The 17,543-nt window shown below is 44.1% G+C and overlaps 3 protein-coding genes and 1 pseudogene across 5 annotated transcripts; 2 read left to right on the forward strand and 2 right to left on the reverse strand.

The window, feature by feature from the left end:
* The window catches only part of LOC101774040, a 2,994-nt pseudogene extending 761 nt beyond the window's left edge, over positions 1 to 2,233 (forward strand).
* An 863-nt stretch (positions 2,234 to 3,096) lies between these two features.
* On the reverse strand, positions 3,097 to 5,880 carry LOC101786142 (phosphomannomutase). The gene is made up of 11 exons (XM_004959970.2): positions 5,478 to 5,880; positions 5,306 to 5,350; positions 5,147 to 5,213; positions 4,952 to 5,028; positions 4,730 to 4,765; positions 4,588 to 4,643; positions 4,407 to 4,506; positions 4,216 to 4,311; positions 4,048 to 4,137; positions 3,760 to 3,811; positions 3,097 to 3,394 (listed from the first exon to the last, which is right to left on the reverse strand). Exons 1-11 carry the CDS (start codon positions 5,550 to 5,552, stop codon positions 3,339 to 3,341), a joined length of 750 nt encoding a protein of 249 aa, XP_004960027.1. The 5' UTR covers positions 5,553 to 5,880; the 3' UTR covers positions 3,097 to 3,338.
* A 4,472-nt stretch (positions 5,881 to 10,352) lies between these two features.
* Positions 10,353 to 12,073, reverse strand: LOC101786542 (C2 domain-containing protein At1g63220). Of its 3 annotated transcripts, none has more exons than XM_004959976.2 (5): positions 11,895 to 12,073; positions 11,265 to 11,330; positions 10,995 to 11,112; positions 10,662 to 10,776; positions 10,353 to 10,572 (listed from the first exon to the last, which is right to left on the reverse strand). In XM_004959976.2, the coding sequence occupies exons 1-5, from the start codon at positions 11,959 to 11,961 to the stop codon at positions 10,522 to 10,524; spliced, it is 417 nt and encodes a 138-aa protein (XP_004960033.1). In that variant the 5' UTR covers positions 11,962 to 12,073; the 3' UTR covers positions 10,353 to 10,521. The 3 variants fall into 3 exon arrangements, with proteins under 3 accessions (XP_004960033.1, XP_004960032.1, XP_022680638.1); XM_004959975.2 differs by having other exon boundaries at positions 10,995 to 11,118; XM_022824903.1 differs by lacking the exon at positions 11,895 to 12,073 and having other exon boundaries at positions 10,995 to 11,177; positions 11,265 to 11,336.
* Positions 12,074 to 13,757: 1,684 nt separating this feature from the next.
* Positions 13,758 to 17,465, forward strand: LOC101753763 (cysteine protease ATG4B). The gene is made up of 9 exons (XM_004959977.4): positions 13,758 to 14,000; positions 14,314 to 14,798; positions 14,884 to 14,969; positions 15,075 to 15,125; positions 15,281 to 15,666; positions 16,056 to 16,194; positions 16,715 to 16,770; positions 16,872 to 16,942; positions 17,020 to 17,465. Exons 2-9 carry the CDS (start codon positions 14,354 to 14,356, stop codon positions 17,226 to 17,228), a joined length of 1,443 nt encoding a protein of 480 aa, XP_004960034.1. The 5' UTR covers positions 13,758 to 14,000; positions 14,314 to 14,353; the 3' UTR covers positions 17,229 to 17,465.
* Positions 17,466 to 17,543: the final 78 nt, after the last annotated feature.

Raw genomic sequence — 17,543 nt, forward strand, 5'->3', positions numbered from 1 at the left:
GGCTGAATCATCAGGATCCAATCCATCTGTTCATGCTGTACCAGAGACTGATCATCAGCCCACAAAACAAATGGACAGGAGTAATCTATATGTCCACAACCTTCCCTTGCAAATGAATACAGACAAATTGCTCGATCTCTTTATACCTTATGGGCAGTAACTAGTGCAAAGGTAGCCATGGATTACACGGCAGGAATAAGTAAAGGATATGGCTTTGTGAAGTTCTCTGATCCCCACGATGCAGCAAATACTGTTATGCAGTTGAATGGGCATCTGGTTGAGGGTAGGAATATAGAGATTCGAGTATCTTGCATGTCTCTGAGACCATCCAGCTCACCTGTGGAATCACATGCTGACAATAGGCCCCTCAGAGAGATTGACATGTCCAATCTATATGTCTGTAACATCCCCTCATCCATGAACACTGCCAAGTTGGTGGACCTTTTCCTGCCATTTGGTAAGATCACCCATGCAAGGGTGGTGGAACAAGCCAACAATTCAAGTAAAGGATATGGATTCGTCAAATTTGCTGATTCTCATTGTGCTGCCGAGGCAGTTACCTTGATGAATGGAGCACTGATTGAAGGGGAAACGATCGTGGTCAGAGTTGCTGGCCTTTCTCCGTCAGTACCCAGCTCAGTTTCACAGCATTCATCACAACCAACAAATCTCTCTCCAGAAATCAACAAGTGTAGATTGTATGTCACCAACTTTCCACAGTCATGACCGCTGACAAGCTTGTTAGTCTTTTCATGCCCTTTGGTCAGATTGACAGAGTGGTGATGAAGGTGGAGTACAGTTTTGTGCTATATGCAGATGTGAACTCAGCAGCCAAGGCTCTCAAACACATGGATGGCTACCTGATTGAAGGAAAGAGTCTAGTAGTCAAGGGATCAGAGCCTTGTCCAATGAATGCAGTAGACTTTGCTTGTTCTCAGTCAAGTAGCAAGCTCATAAAAGATATAGACATGGCTTATTTATTTGTTGGTAAGGTTCCATCAGTTGTGACCTTTGATCAGCTGGTGCAGCTTTTCTGCCCATATGGAGAAATTGTTCAAGCTAAGAAGTATGATCTCCTTGGGTATGATATGATTAGGTATGCTAATGCTTCGTCTGCTGCTGCCGCAATCGAACATTTAGATGGTTACCAGATTGGAGGAAGCAGCTTGGTTGTGAGAGTAGCAGGGCTTCCTGCAGAATCTGATGCAGCCACAAATCCGCACAAACAGATCGACATGACTAACCTCTACGTGTGCCACCTCCCGCCATATGTCACTACTGAGAAGCTGATTGAACTTTTCCTGCCATGTGGCCAAATCACTCAAGCGAAAGTAGTTGTGGATAAGTTCACTGGTGTCAGCAAGGGATTTGGATTTGTCAAATTTGCCGATGCTTACTCTGCTACTGTAGCGATCACTCACATGAATGGTTACCCACTGGAGGGGCATGTGTTGTCGGTTAGAATAGCGAATGTCCAACCGAGTGACATGGTCAGCTACATGGCGCATTTCTACTCCTACTTCACTTCCCCCGATCCCTCGAGGATGGCTGTTGGGATCCCAACGTCACACTGGCCATACTATTATGGTGAATCCGCACACACCCCGTACTATTATGGTGAATCCGCATACACCCCGTACTATTATGGTGGATCCTCATACACCACACCGATGGTGTACCAGGGACAAGGTACTGAATCTGCAACTGCTGCTCATCAAACCTCTCAGCTGGAAGGCCTGCCTGGATCTGAACTGGCCGGTTCATCTTCTGTGTCAAACTCCGTTGCTTCTGATCCTTCTCGGTTGGAAGGTTGGACTGGTCCACCTGGCTTTGAGTCTCATGCTGCCGCGAAGAAAGATGCTACTGTGTGGACTGGTCCACCTGGATTTGAGCCCCATGCTGTCACCAACACCAAGAAAGATGCAACTGTGTGGAATGGTTCACCTGGCTTTGAGCCCCATGCTGACACCAAGAAAGATGACACTGTAATGAATCCTCCTCAAGCTTGCTCAAAGGTTCATTTGTCACATTCAGGTGGGAGCCAGAAAGGAAGTTCAGTTGTCTAACTTAACAACCATCTGCATCAGGCTACCTGTAGTTTGATATAACATAGCATGTTGCTATTCCTTTAAATGTGTTTGGGCCTTGGGGGGAGATTACGATTCAATATACTGTGGTTTTTACCTCATGGAAGGAACTGTATCCTAACCTTAGTAGCTTGCTTAAGTACTTAGATTATGGCTGCTTGAAAACAATGTTAGTGTAGATTGTGATCTTAACAGCGAATGGCGTCTTTGCATGGTTGCTTATGGTGACAAGTGATGACCAATCGAGTTTAGAATTTAGATGCTTGACTGAAGTTAAATGTTATCTCGATGTGTTGTTACTGGTAACCAATGGATGTGTCATGTGCGTCGCCTGTTGGTGTATTGCTTTATGAAATATTGCGATGCTTATTTGTTCAGTTAAGCATCCTTTGTTTTCTGGGAAATTCAGTGCGACATTTGTCCAATCTGTTGAAGAGTATGCACGCGTGCGCTTCTTAAATTTTGTTAGGTTCACCTAATCTATATGTTCTCGTGACGGGTATTCTTTTTCAGAAAAATATTAGTTCATTGATAATCTTGCTGTGATTTTCCTTCCCAGCAAACTATCTTTTATCGGTTCTTCCAGCAGGGAATGCTGCTTCTGTTCCTGTCTGTCACTCCAGCTCTACGTATTGCACACGAGTGCTTTTCCTGAAAATGTCGCCATGTTTTTAGCATAGCTTCTAATATGTACCCGTCTGCGTTGCAAGATTACAAAGGGTCTATATGAAGCATCATAGTTCAGTCAAAGACTGTAAAAACCAATTTTGCTTTCAGGCGGTAAAAACAAATTTTCAGTATGCTTCCATACAAACAATAGGCTGACAGCCTGACAGGTTCTATCCAAAGCATTTTAAGCAGCTGAAAGGCATTTCCAGCAGTTTCTTTCAGATGCCATGCGTTCATATTTCTTGTGATTGTATCAGGCAATAGCCAGCAAAGGCAATGCATAACTATCGTCTATTCATCTTACATCACCGTCATGTCAGGATGCACTCAAATAGCACAGTAACAGTAAAAAAATAGGTAACTCATTTATTTTCACCAAGTGTATACATGCAGTCTGAAAATCTGTGAATCTTAAGTAGTACAATATGTTTGGACTTCGAAGCAAAAATGGTTGCATGTGACCATCATGAAAAATGTACCCCCAAAAAAAGTCAAGAAAGATCTGCTAGACCATTAGCTTATACTTGGTGGGCTCATGATAAATTTGAAGTGAAAGAATATATGGCGCAAATAAGCTGGAGATTAATTTGACATGAACAGAGATCTGCATTGCTGTGCTGTGTCATTGGGGCTGGTAACTGCAAATGAAAATGATATTGAATCAGCATGTGAACAACAGCTAAGGTGAGTGAGTTTCATTTGCGATGCAGCTACTATGATGATTAAAAAGGTATCATTTCTGACAGTGAAACCTGGAGCCAAAATTTCATGCAAGTCGCATATTAACAATGGAAAAGTGCCCACTAAGTTACACCAATCCACATTCAAGGTAAGTAACCAGTCCAGTTAAGTACTGAGTACTGACATGCGATTTTGCACTGATGTTCTCATTTCCAATTTCCTTTTATTTACTATAAGCAGTAAAAAGATCTCCATTTCTGTTAAGTGACATTGCAAATTCATAAGCATGAGAATATTATCCTTTGTCATACAACCAGCATACCTGTATGACCAACTGTTCTTTCAGATTCAAATATCTCGTAATCATTGCCACCCTGTTCAATAGAAAAGAAGAATGGTCAAAGAAATTATCAAAAACAGGCCATGTTAAGTTTAAGCTGCTGGTCTAGCCAGAAAATGAATCAATAACATAAAAATATATAGCATGGCTTGGAAAAGAAAACAGAAACAGAAACAAACTATTATGCGGACCTAACAAGAAGCTACATATCCACACCAACAAATTAGACACTTTTTATAGGACAAGGCACTAATAAAGCAGATATATCACCTTGTAGGTCTTATCCCCAAAGAAATGGATTTCTTGAAATTCCTCAAGATATCTCAAGCAGTACGTTTTGTCCCAACCTTGGGGAAATACCTGTAATTTTAGTGCATCAGTTGTAAATACCATGATTCCAATTTTTTTTAAAGAAGTATACAAGTCTAGGAGACTTACATCAAAACTAATCTGCCCTCCAATGGAAAATGTCAAGTTCAAGTGAGCAAACTTTTCACGAAGCACAGATACCATTTTAGGTCGAATGTTATGCACCTGCAGGAAATCAATTGTTTCAGTACATGTGTCATCGATAACTTTCCGCCTCTGACCATGAAAGGTTACACTGACTTCTAGAAGACGATTCATACCTTATCGTACTTCTCAAATTCATCACGTTCTTCTTGACTACAGTTTCTCCCTATAGGAGAGACATTAATCATTCCACTTCGGAACTCTATGAAGGTACCCCTGAGCAAACATTCAGTAGTGGTCAGTAACCACCAATGAGCAAGTGCAGAATGGAATGATTGAGCATGAGTCTTCACTGACCTTTTAATTGGGATATCCAAGTCAGCAATGTAACGAAGGGTGAAGTTAATAAATTCCTGAAAAACACATGTAAATCTTTAGCAGGTCTGTTATTCAATCAATGGAATCAGTGAAAGAAAGTGAATACACCACATGGACTCACCTTCAGCTCGTCTTCTCCGAGAAAAGATTTCAAGCTCTGCAGAAAGCAAAAGAATAGGTATGATCAGCATATACAAAGAACCTAGAGAAATCAGGTATTCTAGTAGTTAGTAACTTGATTTTGCTCGCTTTACTAACATTTCCTTGCAACAAAAACTGTTGATATCAGATTCAGCCCATCAATGTATATAAGACAGTATACATGCTGGACCCACTGACTTACTTGAGTTCCAATTAGCTCCCCGTTCTTGTGTGCAACGAGGCCATTTTCAGAGAAGACGTAGTCGTAATCAGTAAGAACTGCAAAAAAGGAAAAAAACTAGACCGATTCAACACGACCTTTCAGGGTTCAGCAACTGTGTGTATTTTTCCGGTCAACAACAGATGGTGGCCAAACTTGAGTGTGCAGATTCCAGACCTGTTTTGCCGAGCTGCTCGGTAATCTTCACCAGATCGGATCCGCCCACCACGCCCACAGTCACATGCTACTCCAAAAGTCAAAACGACAGTGTAATTCCCCTCTTCATACCATGAACAAAAAGCAGGGAGTAGGAGGATGAGCGATCCCAATTCTCACCTGGCGCAGCTGCTTCATGAACTCTAGCATCTCAGGCGTCACCACCTGTCCCAGAGAAGCACAAGATTATTTGACAGAAACTGAGCGGGGCTATTGAACACCCAGGGGAGAGAGAGAGAGAGAGAGAGAGAGAGAGAAGCAAAGCAGGTCCGGGAAGGAGAAGTGGCGGCACCTTGCGGGGCGCTGTGAGGGTGCCATCGACGTCGAAGAGCGCGAGGACGCCCGCATTCCTCCCCGCCGCAGCCATCGCCACCCGTCCGCTCGTCCCGCTACTGCCTCCGCTACGACTACGCGCGGTAATAACGACAGCGCCCGAGCCCGTACCGCGGGGAGAAGATGGCGTTGGCTCGAATGGTCAGCTTGGCGGCGCGGATCTAGATGCGCATGCACCCCCTCGCTTGGCGTGTGGATGTGGACTCTGGAGTCGTCGGGCGCAAGGCGTCGGCGTCGGGATCTGCGCGCGCGTGGGGAGGACGAGGACGAGGAGCGGAGGCTGCTGCGGTGCTGCCCACCTCCAAGTCGTCACTCTCTCCTCGAGCCCGGATGAATCGTGGATGGGGAGGCGGCGGCCGTGGCGACGACTGCGCGCCACGTCAGATGAGACGGCTGTGACTGTGCCAGGAAGTGGGGCCCGGCCATGTTCGTAAAGCGTTTTCGCTGCGGGAAAGCGTACTTTCGACGATGCGCCATGCTTAGTCGTCTCACGTGATACAAGGCGTATTCTGTACACAGACGATAGCATCGCGCGCCATGGGTCCGTTCCTCTCAGGATTCGATTCGTGGCGGTAGAACGTGGTGGCTGAAGCTGAACTGACTACTCGACAACAGATTCTATGCATTATCATAAAAAATGAAGTATCATAACGAAACATGCCAATACATTTCCTCGATGGTATTTATTTCACGGCGATCATCAGGAAAATGTATCTACAAACTGTCTATAGCACTTGAGTGTGCTATAGACACTCCCAAACTAAAAGATAGCCCTATACTTATGTGTGAAACAACTACGCAAGCACAAGTTGCCTACAATGTATGTGCAGCCACCGTCATAACACACAAAACATACTTCTGAAACAACACAACTCATAAGAACGTACAGTGAGCCATACATCATATACGTCTCCACTTACTAACTATGTATACTTGGCTTGTGTGGCGCACACTTTGTGACGTGTTTTCATGGAGCCAGCGACAATAATCAAAATCCACTTTCGTGAGCTATTTATTTTTCCAAAACACCTTTCTCCTTACCTTTTATAAACAAACACCGTTCACTCCCAAGTAGGGCAGCACCGCAGAGGGGCTGTACCGGATCCTTTTCTTAGGGGGCGTTTGGATGTCAGGGGCTAAACTTTAGCCCTGTCACATCACACGTTCAGATGCTAATTAGGAGGACTAAATATGAGCTAATTAAAAAACCAATAGCAGAACCCATAGGCTAAATCGCGAGACGAATCTATTAAGCCTAATTAATCCCATCATTAGCGATGGTTACTGTAGCACCACATTGTCAAATCATGGACTAATTAGGCTTAATAGATTCGTCTCGCGATTTAGCCTAGGGGTTGTGCAATTAGTTTTGTAATTAGACTATGTTTAATACTCCTAATTAGTGTCCAAACATCCGATGTGACAGGGGCTAAAATTTAGCCCCTCCCTGCCAAACACCCCCTTAGTGTACACAAGTAACGTTCTCTCCTCACCTTTTAAACAAAACACCCACGCCACCAGTCCACCACCACCCTTCACTCCCAAGTCCCACACCCACCACCGTTCTTGTTCCCTCGATCTGTGTTCCGCCGCGTCGAGAGAGAGAGAGAGAGAGCCCGGCGACCAACGACGGACATGGGCAGCTCAGCAGCGTCGCCGATGGTCCTGACCTCCGACGACGAGAAGGAGCCGGCCGCGGCCTGCGTACAATCCCATCTGCTGCACGCGAACGCCCAACACAGTAGGCATGTTTACTGTTTGTTTTGGTCCCACACATGGCATTCTTTTCGCTCGAACTACACAACTGGTAAGAGTAGTGGTTCACGCACGCGCGCCTGTGGAATGTGTTGCGTGCACTTGCTATCACATTTTCATGAACTGCCAGTTGGCGTTAGGATCAACTACTAGATAAGAGTTAGACAGTAACATATGATCATTTAATTTTAGTACAAGTCGGGCTTGCAGACGCAGGTCAGATGAGATAGACGGTCGTCCCTCACCCTCACTTGTGCCGCTGGAACACGCTCACTGTACGTGCATATGATAATCCGACTCCAAATTTAATTAATTCAAGAAGATACGCAGGTTAAGTTGTATGTGAGTATGAAATTAACCGTGTATTTAATTTGCTAACTAAGTAAGGACTAATTAAGGAGGATGGCAAGCGACTGTTCGAGCACCGACATATCCGCAGCTTCAACGCACTAGCATAGTTTTTTTAGATAAAGGATAAAATCCAGCCTACTATAACGCACTAGCACAGTAGTTTTTGGTTATGCAGGTACAAGGATCAAGGTCGAAAAAAATGTACATGGTTCGTAGAAACTATATCTAAATTGGCTAAATACCTTTTGTTAAAAGTATGATATAATTCTATGCTATCTTTAGACAATTAGATAGTAATAATTGCAGTCTCGCATAATATCATGTAAACATAAAAATTGTCAAAAGCAGAGCCAAAATGTGAAAGATATGAACTTAAACATAAATTAAAACTAAGTTTTAGGGTAGAATAGAGGAATGCAGGTTTTGATTCATGTATATGTCAAGGGCTTTTCTGCAAAATTTAGTGCGGACGACAAGTTCCCTCGCTCTTTCCATTCTATTCTTTTTTCCGTGAGATACACTAGTTCTACGTTACAGATGACATTTTTTTCATGTTCTCCATGGTTTTGTGTGTTGGGCATAGTTTTTCACGATTTTAACGTTAATCTCTATTATTGATATATATGGCATAGACCCGAGCAAAGTGCAGGCCATCTTGGGCTCGAGTTGGGCCGGCAAAAAGTCTGGAATGGTTCAGGACAAAAATATCCAACCAAGCTCGCTCGCAGGTAGAGTTGGCTTTCTTTTGCTGGGCTCCTCGGTCTTTTTAGTTGAAAAATAAAATAACAATTAATCGGGCTGGGTTTAGCCCGCTTGGATTTTTTTCTGGCCGCCATGCTCGGACCTATAAAGGTCACGGCCAAGGGCTTAACCTAGTGGGCTAGGGCTGGGCGTGGATATTTTTTCGAGCTGCCATGCTCGAACTTATAGAGGCCACGGCCAAGGGCTTAGCCCAGTGGGCCGGGACCGGCCATGATGAGTTTGGTTGTGTCTGAAAACACAAAAATGCCAAAAGCGGAGTTAAAATGTAGAAGATATGAACTTAAACATAAATTAAAGCTAAGTTTTAGGGTAGAATAGAGGAATGCAGGTTTGATTCATGGATATGTCAAGGGCTTTTCTGCAAAATTTAGTGCAGATGACAAGTTCCCTCGATCTTTCCATTTTATCCTTTTTTCCCCTGAGCTACAGACAACATTTTTTCTTGTTCTCCCTAGTTTCGTGTGTCGGGCGTAGTTTTTCACGATTTTAATGTTGATCTCTATTATTGATATATTTGGCATAGACCCAAGCAAAGTGTAGGCCATCTTGGGCTCCGGTTGGGCTGGCAAAAAGTTTGGAATGGTTCAGGACGAAAATATCCAACCAAGCCCACTCACAGGTAGAGTTGGTGTTTTGGGGATGGGCTTCTCGGTCTTTTTAGTTGAAAAATAAAATAACAATTAATCAGATCGGGCTCAGCCCGCTTGGATTTTTTTTCTAGCCGCCATGCCCGGACCTAGGCTTGGCTTGGCTCGTTAACAAAATGAGAAAATGTCTAGCTCGGCTCGGCTTGTTAATGGCTCGAGCCAGCTCATTAAGCTGGTGAGTTAGACGTAAATTTAGAATTACCTTATATAAAATATAAAAAATAATAATTATAAAGTCTAAACTCTAAAATCGACAGTGCATGGAGCCTTCGGCCAGCTCGGCTCAGCTTCGACAGGTCAACTCGGCTTAACATTCATGCTACTCTATGACTCATGGGCCCATGATAATTGTAGAGGGCCTCCATTGGAGTAATGCACGAGATATTATTTACGTGGAAAATATTATAATAGATAGTGGATTTGCAGTTAAGTCACGTATTCTGTCGTATGTAGTACATCAAGAAAGTAAAAACCCTAGATCCTGCCTATACCTTAGTTTGCCTATGTTGGTCCTTTTGTAATACAAATGTAACATACTATCATCGAGTACAAACAAGCAAGAACTAAGCCTAGATCAGTAGGTTGAGAAAGTAAATGTGCACCTACACCATCCAAGCTTGGGTCATCGCTGAGACGAATTCGGGTGCCTATTTCTTCCAAGTTCACGTCCTAGTCGAGGCGAATTCAAATGCCCATTTATTCTTAATTCAAAGATACCTAGTTCATCCTAGGTTGCTTGAGTTTATTTTCTATGTAAGGCAGCCAGATTTTCAAACAATTGGTGTGGAACTCGAGTCTCAGAGTTTGTAATTGGCTTCACTAATAGGACTTGATGTTTTTCACTCGAATCTTGCTAATTTTTTATATTTTTCATATCAATCAAAAGGTAAGAAGGCTAAAGCTGGGAAGTCAAAAGGCAAAGCAACAACAGGGACCCCAGGCGCCAGCAAGACACCAAAACCAAGCTGGAGGCCTTAAGAAAACAGATCATTATCAGCTTGATCAGCAGTACTTCATCCGTGTGCTTTCCCAATGCTGATCAGTCCGAGGAGGAGTGCTGAAGTATCTTGTGGGCATCTTGTTTGTCCTGTATTTTCCCAAAGTCTTTTGGTTATTTGACTGCAATTTTCAGACTCGTATGGTTGCATTTTGGTTTTTGTTGTCCTCATCTTACAAAGATGTTAGCTTGGTTGGTGTCATTTAAACACTTTAGGTGAACCCGTGCTACTGAACTCCTAAGACTGTAATTCTGTTGGTGTTTGAAAATTTTAGTGTTGTAAATCCATTCAGGGTTACAACTTTGTTTTGAACAATGAAAATTCTGCAGGCGATGCCCCGTGAGGTGCACAAACCAACAATTCTGAATAGTTATCACCATGATGGGAGTTACATGCAAATATTCAGTTCATGACAAAGCAAAATACTGTTCCATAACAATAGTAATTCTTCAGTAAATTATGCTCTTGCTCAGTGCACACATCAGGCAGATCAATCCCAGCTGCTGTAAGTACCCTCCTCGTTGTCGGGGCGGCGTGTTTCCTGGAGAAGAATGCTCATCAGATTAGCATTGCATGGTGACATAATACAGGCTGGCTCTTGCAGCCGCAAGGACATTGCAAGGAACATACTGCTGGAGTGAAGGTGAGTGCAATCTTGATCTCTCCGCAGTATTTCTCCTCCTTGACGACTGGGTGAACTGTCGGAGGAAGGCTGCCTTCCTGAAACAGAGCCTCCAGGGGGATGCTGAAAGTTCAGAAGTACAGGTATATACAAAGGCTAGTCAGTCTTCAGGCGACAAAACCAGCAACTGAAATTTCAGAGGCATGGTCTTGTGAACTGAACTTTGTGCAGAAAGAACATAGATTTCGAAGGCTGCACTGCAATTCTGTTTTTTCTAGAATACTGCTCTGCAATTCTGTACAGGAAGTAAATTCCAGAGTACGGATATCTTGGATACTTACGTTGCTTCACCAACGAAATCATCGTCCGTAACGTCGCTGTCCATGATCTTGAGATGGAGCTGTGGGGTATCGTCAGAGACAGTGAAGATGAAGGTCTCGTTCCATTCAGGCTCGCTTCCTGCTCCTGAATCAGCGAGGGTAAGGTTGACAATCAAATTGGCATCGAGTTCTCTTCCCGCGTCACTGCATACCATGTGATGCCCTCTAGCAATAGCAGATAGACACTGAAGAAACGGGTATTCTTGTGAATGAACGATGAAGAGCACGTACCGTTTGCAGCGCTGCTTTTCTGCTCCTGGGTGCGGCATGTAAGGATCACGTAGGGGTCCATGTTATCTGGTGGACATTTGTTCACAGGAGAATGGCACAAAAAAGACATATGTTTCAGGTTCGAGAATATGCTAAGTAAGAAAACTTGTACTAATAAGTGCAGTACACTACATTAGCGTCAGAAGATCACATATGCTTTTGACGATGCAAGCAGGTCAATCACCAGTACATGAAAATTCAGAAGTCGTTTCCAATGTGTCGATAGATTTTATTTTTTTTGAACATAATGTGTTGGTAGCTGAGAATTGATGAAACGCAAGTAGCTGTTGACCACAGAAGCTAGAGAGATCGGCATGCTGTAAGAAGCCAGATGCACACCATTGATCAACGAACGCCACGATTATTCATGGCATCTACTGTGTGGCTCACAGATCTACCTTAACCAATGACGAAACGTGATGCAGCAAGGAAGACATCTCACGCGAACGGACTCACAAAGCGACGAGCAACCAAGATGGGGAGAGAAAGTTCTGCGATCTGGAGAAGAGGAAGAAGAGGAAGAAGAGGAAGAAGAAGAAGAAGGAGGAGGAGGAGGAGGAGGAGGAGGAGGAGGAGGAGGAGGAGGTTTACTGAGGAAATCGGTGTCCTCGAGGCCCTTGGCGGAGACGAGAAGAACCTCCAGCTTCCCGTGCACCATGTTTGCTGGCTCCTACTCCTCTCTTCCTCGATCACGGAGAGATTCAATTCAGAGGCTGAAACTGAAAGACGAGGACACTTTCCCCTTGGCAAACAGAGCAAGTGTGATACAAAGAAAGTCATGGCAGATATAAAGAAAGTCTTTAGGGGCCATGTTGTCCACGGCCGGCCCCAGCTTGGCACCTCGCAATCAATCATGCCAGTCTGCATCGCACATCTTTCTGATCTACCAGCCCTGGTAGGTAATTATCGAAAACAATTAAGGATGGCAAGGTAACAAGGATTATTGGTTGCGACTTGCACATCTATCTAGTTGTTGTATATTGACCGATATAATTATGACCTTCTTCTCTTATTCTCTGCTGTAGAAGTAGAAAAGAAATGTGCTCGGGACAGGGAGCTTGTCCTCTCCTCAGCTACTAGTCAGCTAGTTGTAGTTGGTTTGAGCTGGATGGGCACATGACAACATGCCCGGATGCTTGCACCTAGTTGCCATGCAAGTTCCTTGCATTCGGATCGCGGGAATAACGCAGGGTTTGATTGGTTGCATGTTCTTTGAATGAATTTTAGCTGTTTCTATTTAAATTCGAATTGATAGCTAGAAGAATTGGCATCTACTTCGTATTGTTTTATTCTCTCTTTTTAGGACTTGACCGTATCGATGATGCATCAGGACAGGTTTGGGCTTCACCAACCACTGGAGCGGGCCAGGCCCATAGTGCAAAAGTAGCCGATGGGCCAGATACGAGTTTTCTGTTGCCTTTCTTCCTCCCGGAAGGCCCCAGCCAGGGAGGGAGGTCCGGAGGAGCGTGAGGATTACGCCAAGAATAATGCAAAACGGGAGGAAAGGTAGGAGGGAGACGAATGCGTTGCCTTTTCATTTCCATCTCTGGCTTGCTTGTGCGTGGAAGCCACGGCTCGAAGCAGTGTCGTGCAATCACGCAGATAGGCTAGCTAGCGCACCAACGAGCCATTTCAATACTTCAGTAGTAGTTTCGGGTTCTTTTTGAAGCGGTTTTTTTTAAACGAACCGGCAGAACTGTTATACTCTCTCTATTCAGATTATAAGTCGTTCCAAGAATTTTGGAGAGTCAAAGCATCTCAAGTTTGACCAAAATTATAGAGAAAATTATAAAGATTTATGACATCAAATAGGTATACTATGAAAATATAATTGATGAAAAACCTAATGATACTTAGTTGACATCATAAATATTATTATATTATCATATAAATTTGGTCAAACTTGATATACTTTGACTCTTCAAGGTTCTTGAAATGACTTATAATTTAGGATGGAGGGAGTATTAATTAGAAGAAGGGGAGGATGACGGCCACTAAACAATACAAGAGCAATAGCTCCTCAAAAAAAGAAAGAGAGTCGCATTCTATACGACAGAAGCGCTAAATGCTTTGCACCGGCTAGAGTCCATGTCCTAACCTCGTCTTTGATCCTCGAAACCACCATAAACAAGGGTGACTCAGCTCCGTAAAAAATTCGAGCGTTGCGCTCTTTCCAGACTTCCCAGCGGACCAGCAAGGATCGCATGGCCTTTCGTGACAGGGATTTTGAACTCGAGATTCCTCTGTGATCATGATTTCCACGTTTCTATAGTCACACAGCCGGCTGTCGCATCGGCTCGGGTCGCCATTCCTGTGCTGTTGTGACGTGCCCGTGCAAATTCCGGCACGTCCACCAAACCAATATTTTGTTGGTTCAAGGGCCATGACACGTGGGCCCGTTCAAGGGCCCATAGTCCCCAACGCAATACGCAAGCCCAGAGGGAGAGGAGAGCCCAGTTCGATCCGACCCCACCTCTCTCTTCTTCCTCCTCCTCTTCCCCTTCCCCTTCCCCTTCCCCTTCGACTCCGCCACGCCACCTCTCCCATCTCCATCGCCGCCTCCGCCGTGCGGCCCGATCCCCCGCCGTCGACCTCGGAGGATTCCTCTCCCCGTGGCCCGGATCGCGGGCGGGTAAGCGAACCCCTATTCCCTCCGCTGCTTCGTAGGGCGCTTCGCCGGCGACGAGCATCCGACAGGTATGCCAGCCTAATTCCCATCCCTTCCCTTCCTTTTCCTCCCGTGCGAAATCAAACACCCAAAACCCTGATGTGTGCTATTCGATTTCGGATCTGACCATGTACTTACATGCTGAACTTGCAAAAAATTATCGCCTGTACATGTGTATACCCCATGTCCTATACTGCATCCGCCCCTGCCATGTCCCCATCTTCTTAGCATGATTCGTGCTACTGTTATTTTTTCTTTTTTACTTTAGCAGTTTAGTTCTGTACAAATTCAGTATGAACTCTGAGAGGCTACATTTTCAGAGCTGATTCGTTGCTTTGCTAGGATATTGCGGGTGCCCTACGCACACATGCGGCCTTAGGTGATGACGAGCTTGCCTGAGAGGGGAGAAGCACCGTCATCCAATTCTTTGTGCAAGGAAGACACCGCACCTGCAACCTCTTCTTCTACCTCTGAGCACAAGGAAGATAGCAGCTCCAAGCAGCCAAAGATCTCCATCCTATCCAGCGTCTTCACGCCTCCTTTCACCATCTTTGAGGGCCAGCAGGATTCCACGTGCGATAAGAAGTCGCCAAAGTCCTCCTCAGGGTCCTATGGTTGGTCAAGGATTTTGAGGAGAATTGTGGGCAGCACCTCGATGTGGCGTCTTCTAGGATGCGCCAAGGTTCTGACCTCCAGTGATGTGTGGTTCCTTGGCAAATGCTACAAGGAGTCACCTGAGGAGTCGTCTGGCGGCTCAGATTCCGAAAGCGGGCATGCTGCATTCTTAGAAGATTTCTCTTCTAGAATATGGATCACTTACCGAAAAGGTTGGGCTTTTGCGGGACTACATTTCTGGTGAAAACTTATTTCATGGACACAGGTGGCTAGTTATTGACATGTTGCTTGTCTCAGGATTTGATGTGATATCTGATTCCAAGCTAACTAGTGATGTGAACTGGGGATGCATGGTCAGAAGCAGTCAGATGCTGGTTGCTCAGGTAAACTCTATTTCTTTGAAAGTGCCCCTCTATTGACCAGGGTGACCACTGCAGTTTTAAGTTGTAACAGACAAGTTATATTGGCCTTTGGGCAAAATTTTGCAGGCGCTGATTTTTCACCATCTTGGAAGGTCTTGGAGAAAGCCCCCAGAGAAGGTGAGATATATCACTTGACTATTCTGAATTTCTGATCTGTTAGAGGTTTTACCTATGCAAAGAAAAATGAGGAATTCTGCTCAGATATAGTAGGTGATGGAGCTCTTTAATTCTTAATGTAGGGTTGCTTATAATGATCCAATGTTCATATGCAGCCATACAACCCAGAATATATAGGGGTCTTACACCTATTTGGCGATTCTGAAGCTTGTGCTTTCTCTATTCATAATTTACTTCAAGCTGGAAAGGGTTATGGTCTGGCTGCTGGATCATGGGTGGGGCCTTATGCTATGTGCCGGGCATGGCAGACCCTTATCCGCACAAATAGAGAGCAAGCTGATGCTGTTGATGGGAAGGAAAATTTCCCTATGGCTCTTTATGTGGTTTCGGGTGATGAAGATGGTGAAAGAGGTGGAGCTCCAGTTGTGTGCATTGATGTTGCTGCTCAGCTTTGTTCTGATTTCAACAAAGGACAATCAACATGGTCACCTATTCTTTTGTTAGTTCCTCTGGTTCTTGGCCTTGACAAAATTAATCCAAGGTAATCAGCAAGCAACTAATTCCAATGCTTAATTTCAATGCTTTTGGGGTTCATATGGATCCATGCTAGGCTATCTGAATTTAAGAGTCATCCCAAGTTAAGCTTACCTGTACACACTTAACTTCTGTGCTACAAAACCTAAGGACAGTGAAGTGGGTTGGGACCTACTTTTGTAAAAATGACAAATATTGTGATATCATAATCTAACATGATGGGTTGTTGTATAGATGATTATTCTAAAGAGATAAACCAATCTTAAATTAGTTAAATCCATGCAGCCATCAATTAGACTTGGCGATGAATAAAGAATGCCCTTGAATTGTAGTTGATGGATCGATATGTAATTCAGTACTGTTTTAACTGTTTCCTGGCATTGAACTTTTTATCAGGTACATCCCATTATTAAAGGAGACATTTACGTTTCCTCAAAGCTTGGGCATTTTAGGTGGAAAACCAGGAACATCAACTTACATTGCTGGGGTACAGGATGATAGGGCGCTCTACCTAGATCCTCATGAAGTTCAGATGGTAAAACTGCTTACTTATTTATATTTGTTTAGCATGTAGAAGCATCTGTACTTCATAGACCACTAGAATCTAGTTATTTCTATTGGGAGGGGTGTATTGCGAGTCCTAAATTTCTAAGGTTGTGCCAATTGGATGGATCACTAAACTTGACAGCTGCACATTCAGGTCAAGGCATGCCCCAGTAATTAGCGATGACACGACATTTTGAATGTACTGTAGATTGTTGTTTAACTTTGCAATTATCATGAGAAATCAGCAAACAAACCATGTTCTATATTATAGAAGAAATTTTCATATGCAAACTTACCATTAATCTTTCTTAGTAGGAGTCAGTGCTACGCCTATGACTGAGCTATTTGTATCCCTTACGATCCCGAAGCAAGCAGTCTCATTAAAGATAATTGTGCTTGCTTGGATTGCTATTTTTCATCACTGCTCCAGAAAAATGCATACATAATGGATGAAGCATGCATTTTTAGTTACAGCAGTCGTAGTAATAGTGGAATTGCTCTCTTGTCAGGCAGTTAACATTGCACCAGATAACTTGGAGGCAGACACTTCCTCATACCACTGCAGGTATGTGCACTTTGTGAATGAAGTCTGATGAATGGAACTGCGTACTCTTCCTCCCTTGTATGCCCAAATGACGCCTGATTCATGTGTCTGCACTTGTGCAGTGTTGTCCGAGATTTGGCTCTAGACCAAATAGATCCGTCCCTGGCTATTGGTTTTTACTGCCGTGACAAAGGTGAACTGTTGTTCCTCAGACGCCTGTTAGGCTATGTTGAGTTTCTCTAATCTCATTCTCTTTACCTCTTTATGTAGATGGCTTTGATGACTTCTGTTCTCGGGCCTCTGAGTTGGTAGAGAAGGCCAATGGAGCACCACTCTTTACTGTTGTGCAGTCAATCGTGCCATCGAAACAGATGTATAAACAGGATGATGGGCTGGGTTGTTCTGGCAGTAGCATGGCCAACCATGATGACCTTGATGGCTCTGGTGAAGCAGGAGAAGAGGAGTGGCAGATCCTCTAAGCGAGAGGAAAACCACCAGCATGTTGAGTCAAAAACCTTACGTTGAACACGTTGTCGGAATGCCCTTGTCTGTGTGTGAATACAGGAGATTATTTGTGATCTGAGAGGGTGTGGTAGTGTGGTGGGATGCCAGTGTCCCATAGGAAATGCTGAAAACATGACAGATGGAAATCCCTTTGTACCATACATGCACTGGGTTTATCATAACTATAAATGTATTTATTCCTTATTCGAAAACCATTTGCTAGAGTCGCACCAGCCAAATTGTGTGATGTTGGGATGCTTCATTTGATCTCCTGAACTGGTTGCTGTCTG

Source organism: Setaria italica, chromosome III, assembly GCF_000263155.2.
Source record: "Setaria italica strain Yugu1 chromosome III, Setaria_italica_v2.0, whole genome shotgun sequence".
Taxonomy (NCBI): domain Eukaryota; kingdom Viridiplantae; phylum Streptophyta; class Magnoliopsida; order Poales; family Poaceae; genus Setaria; species Setaria italica.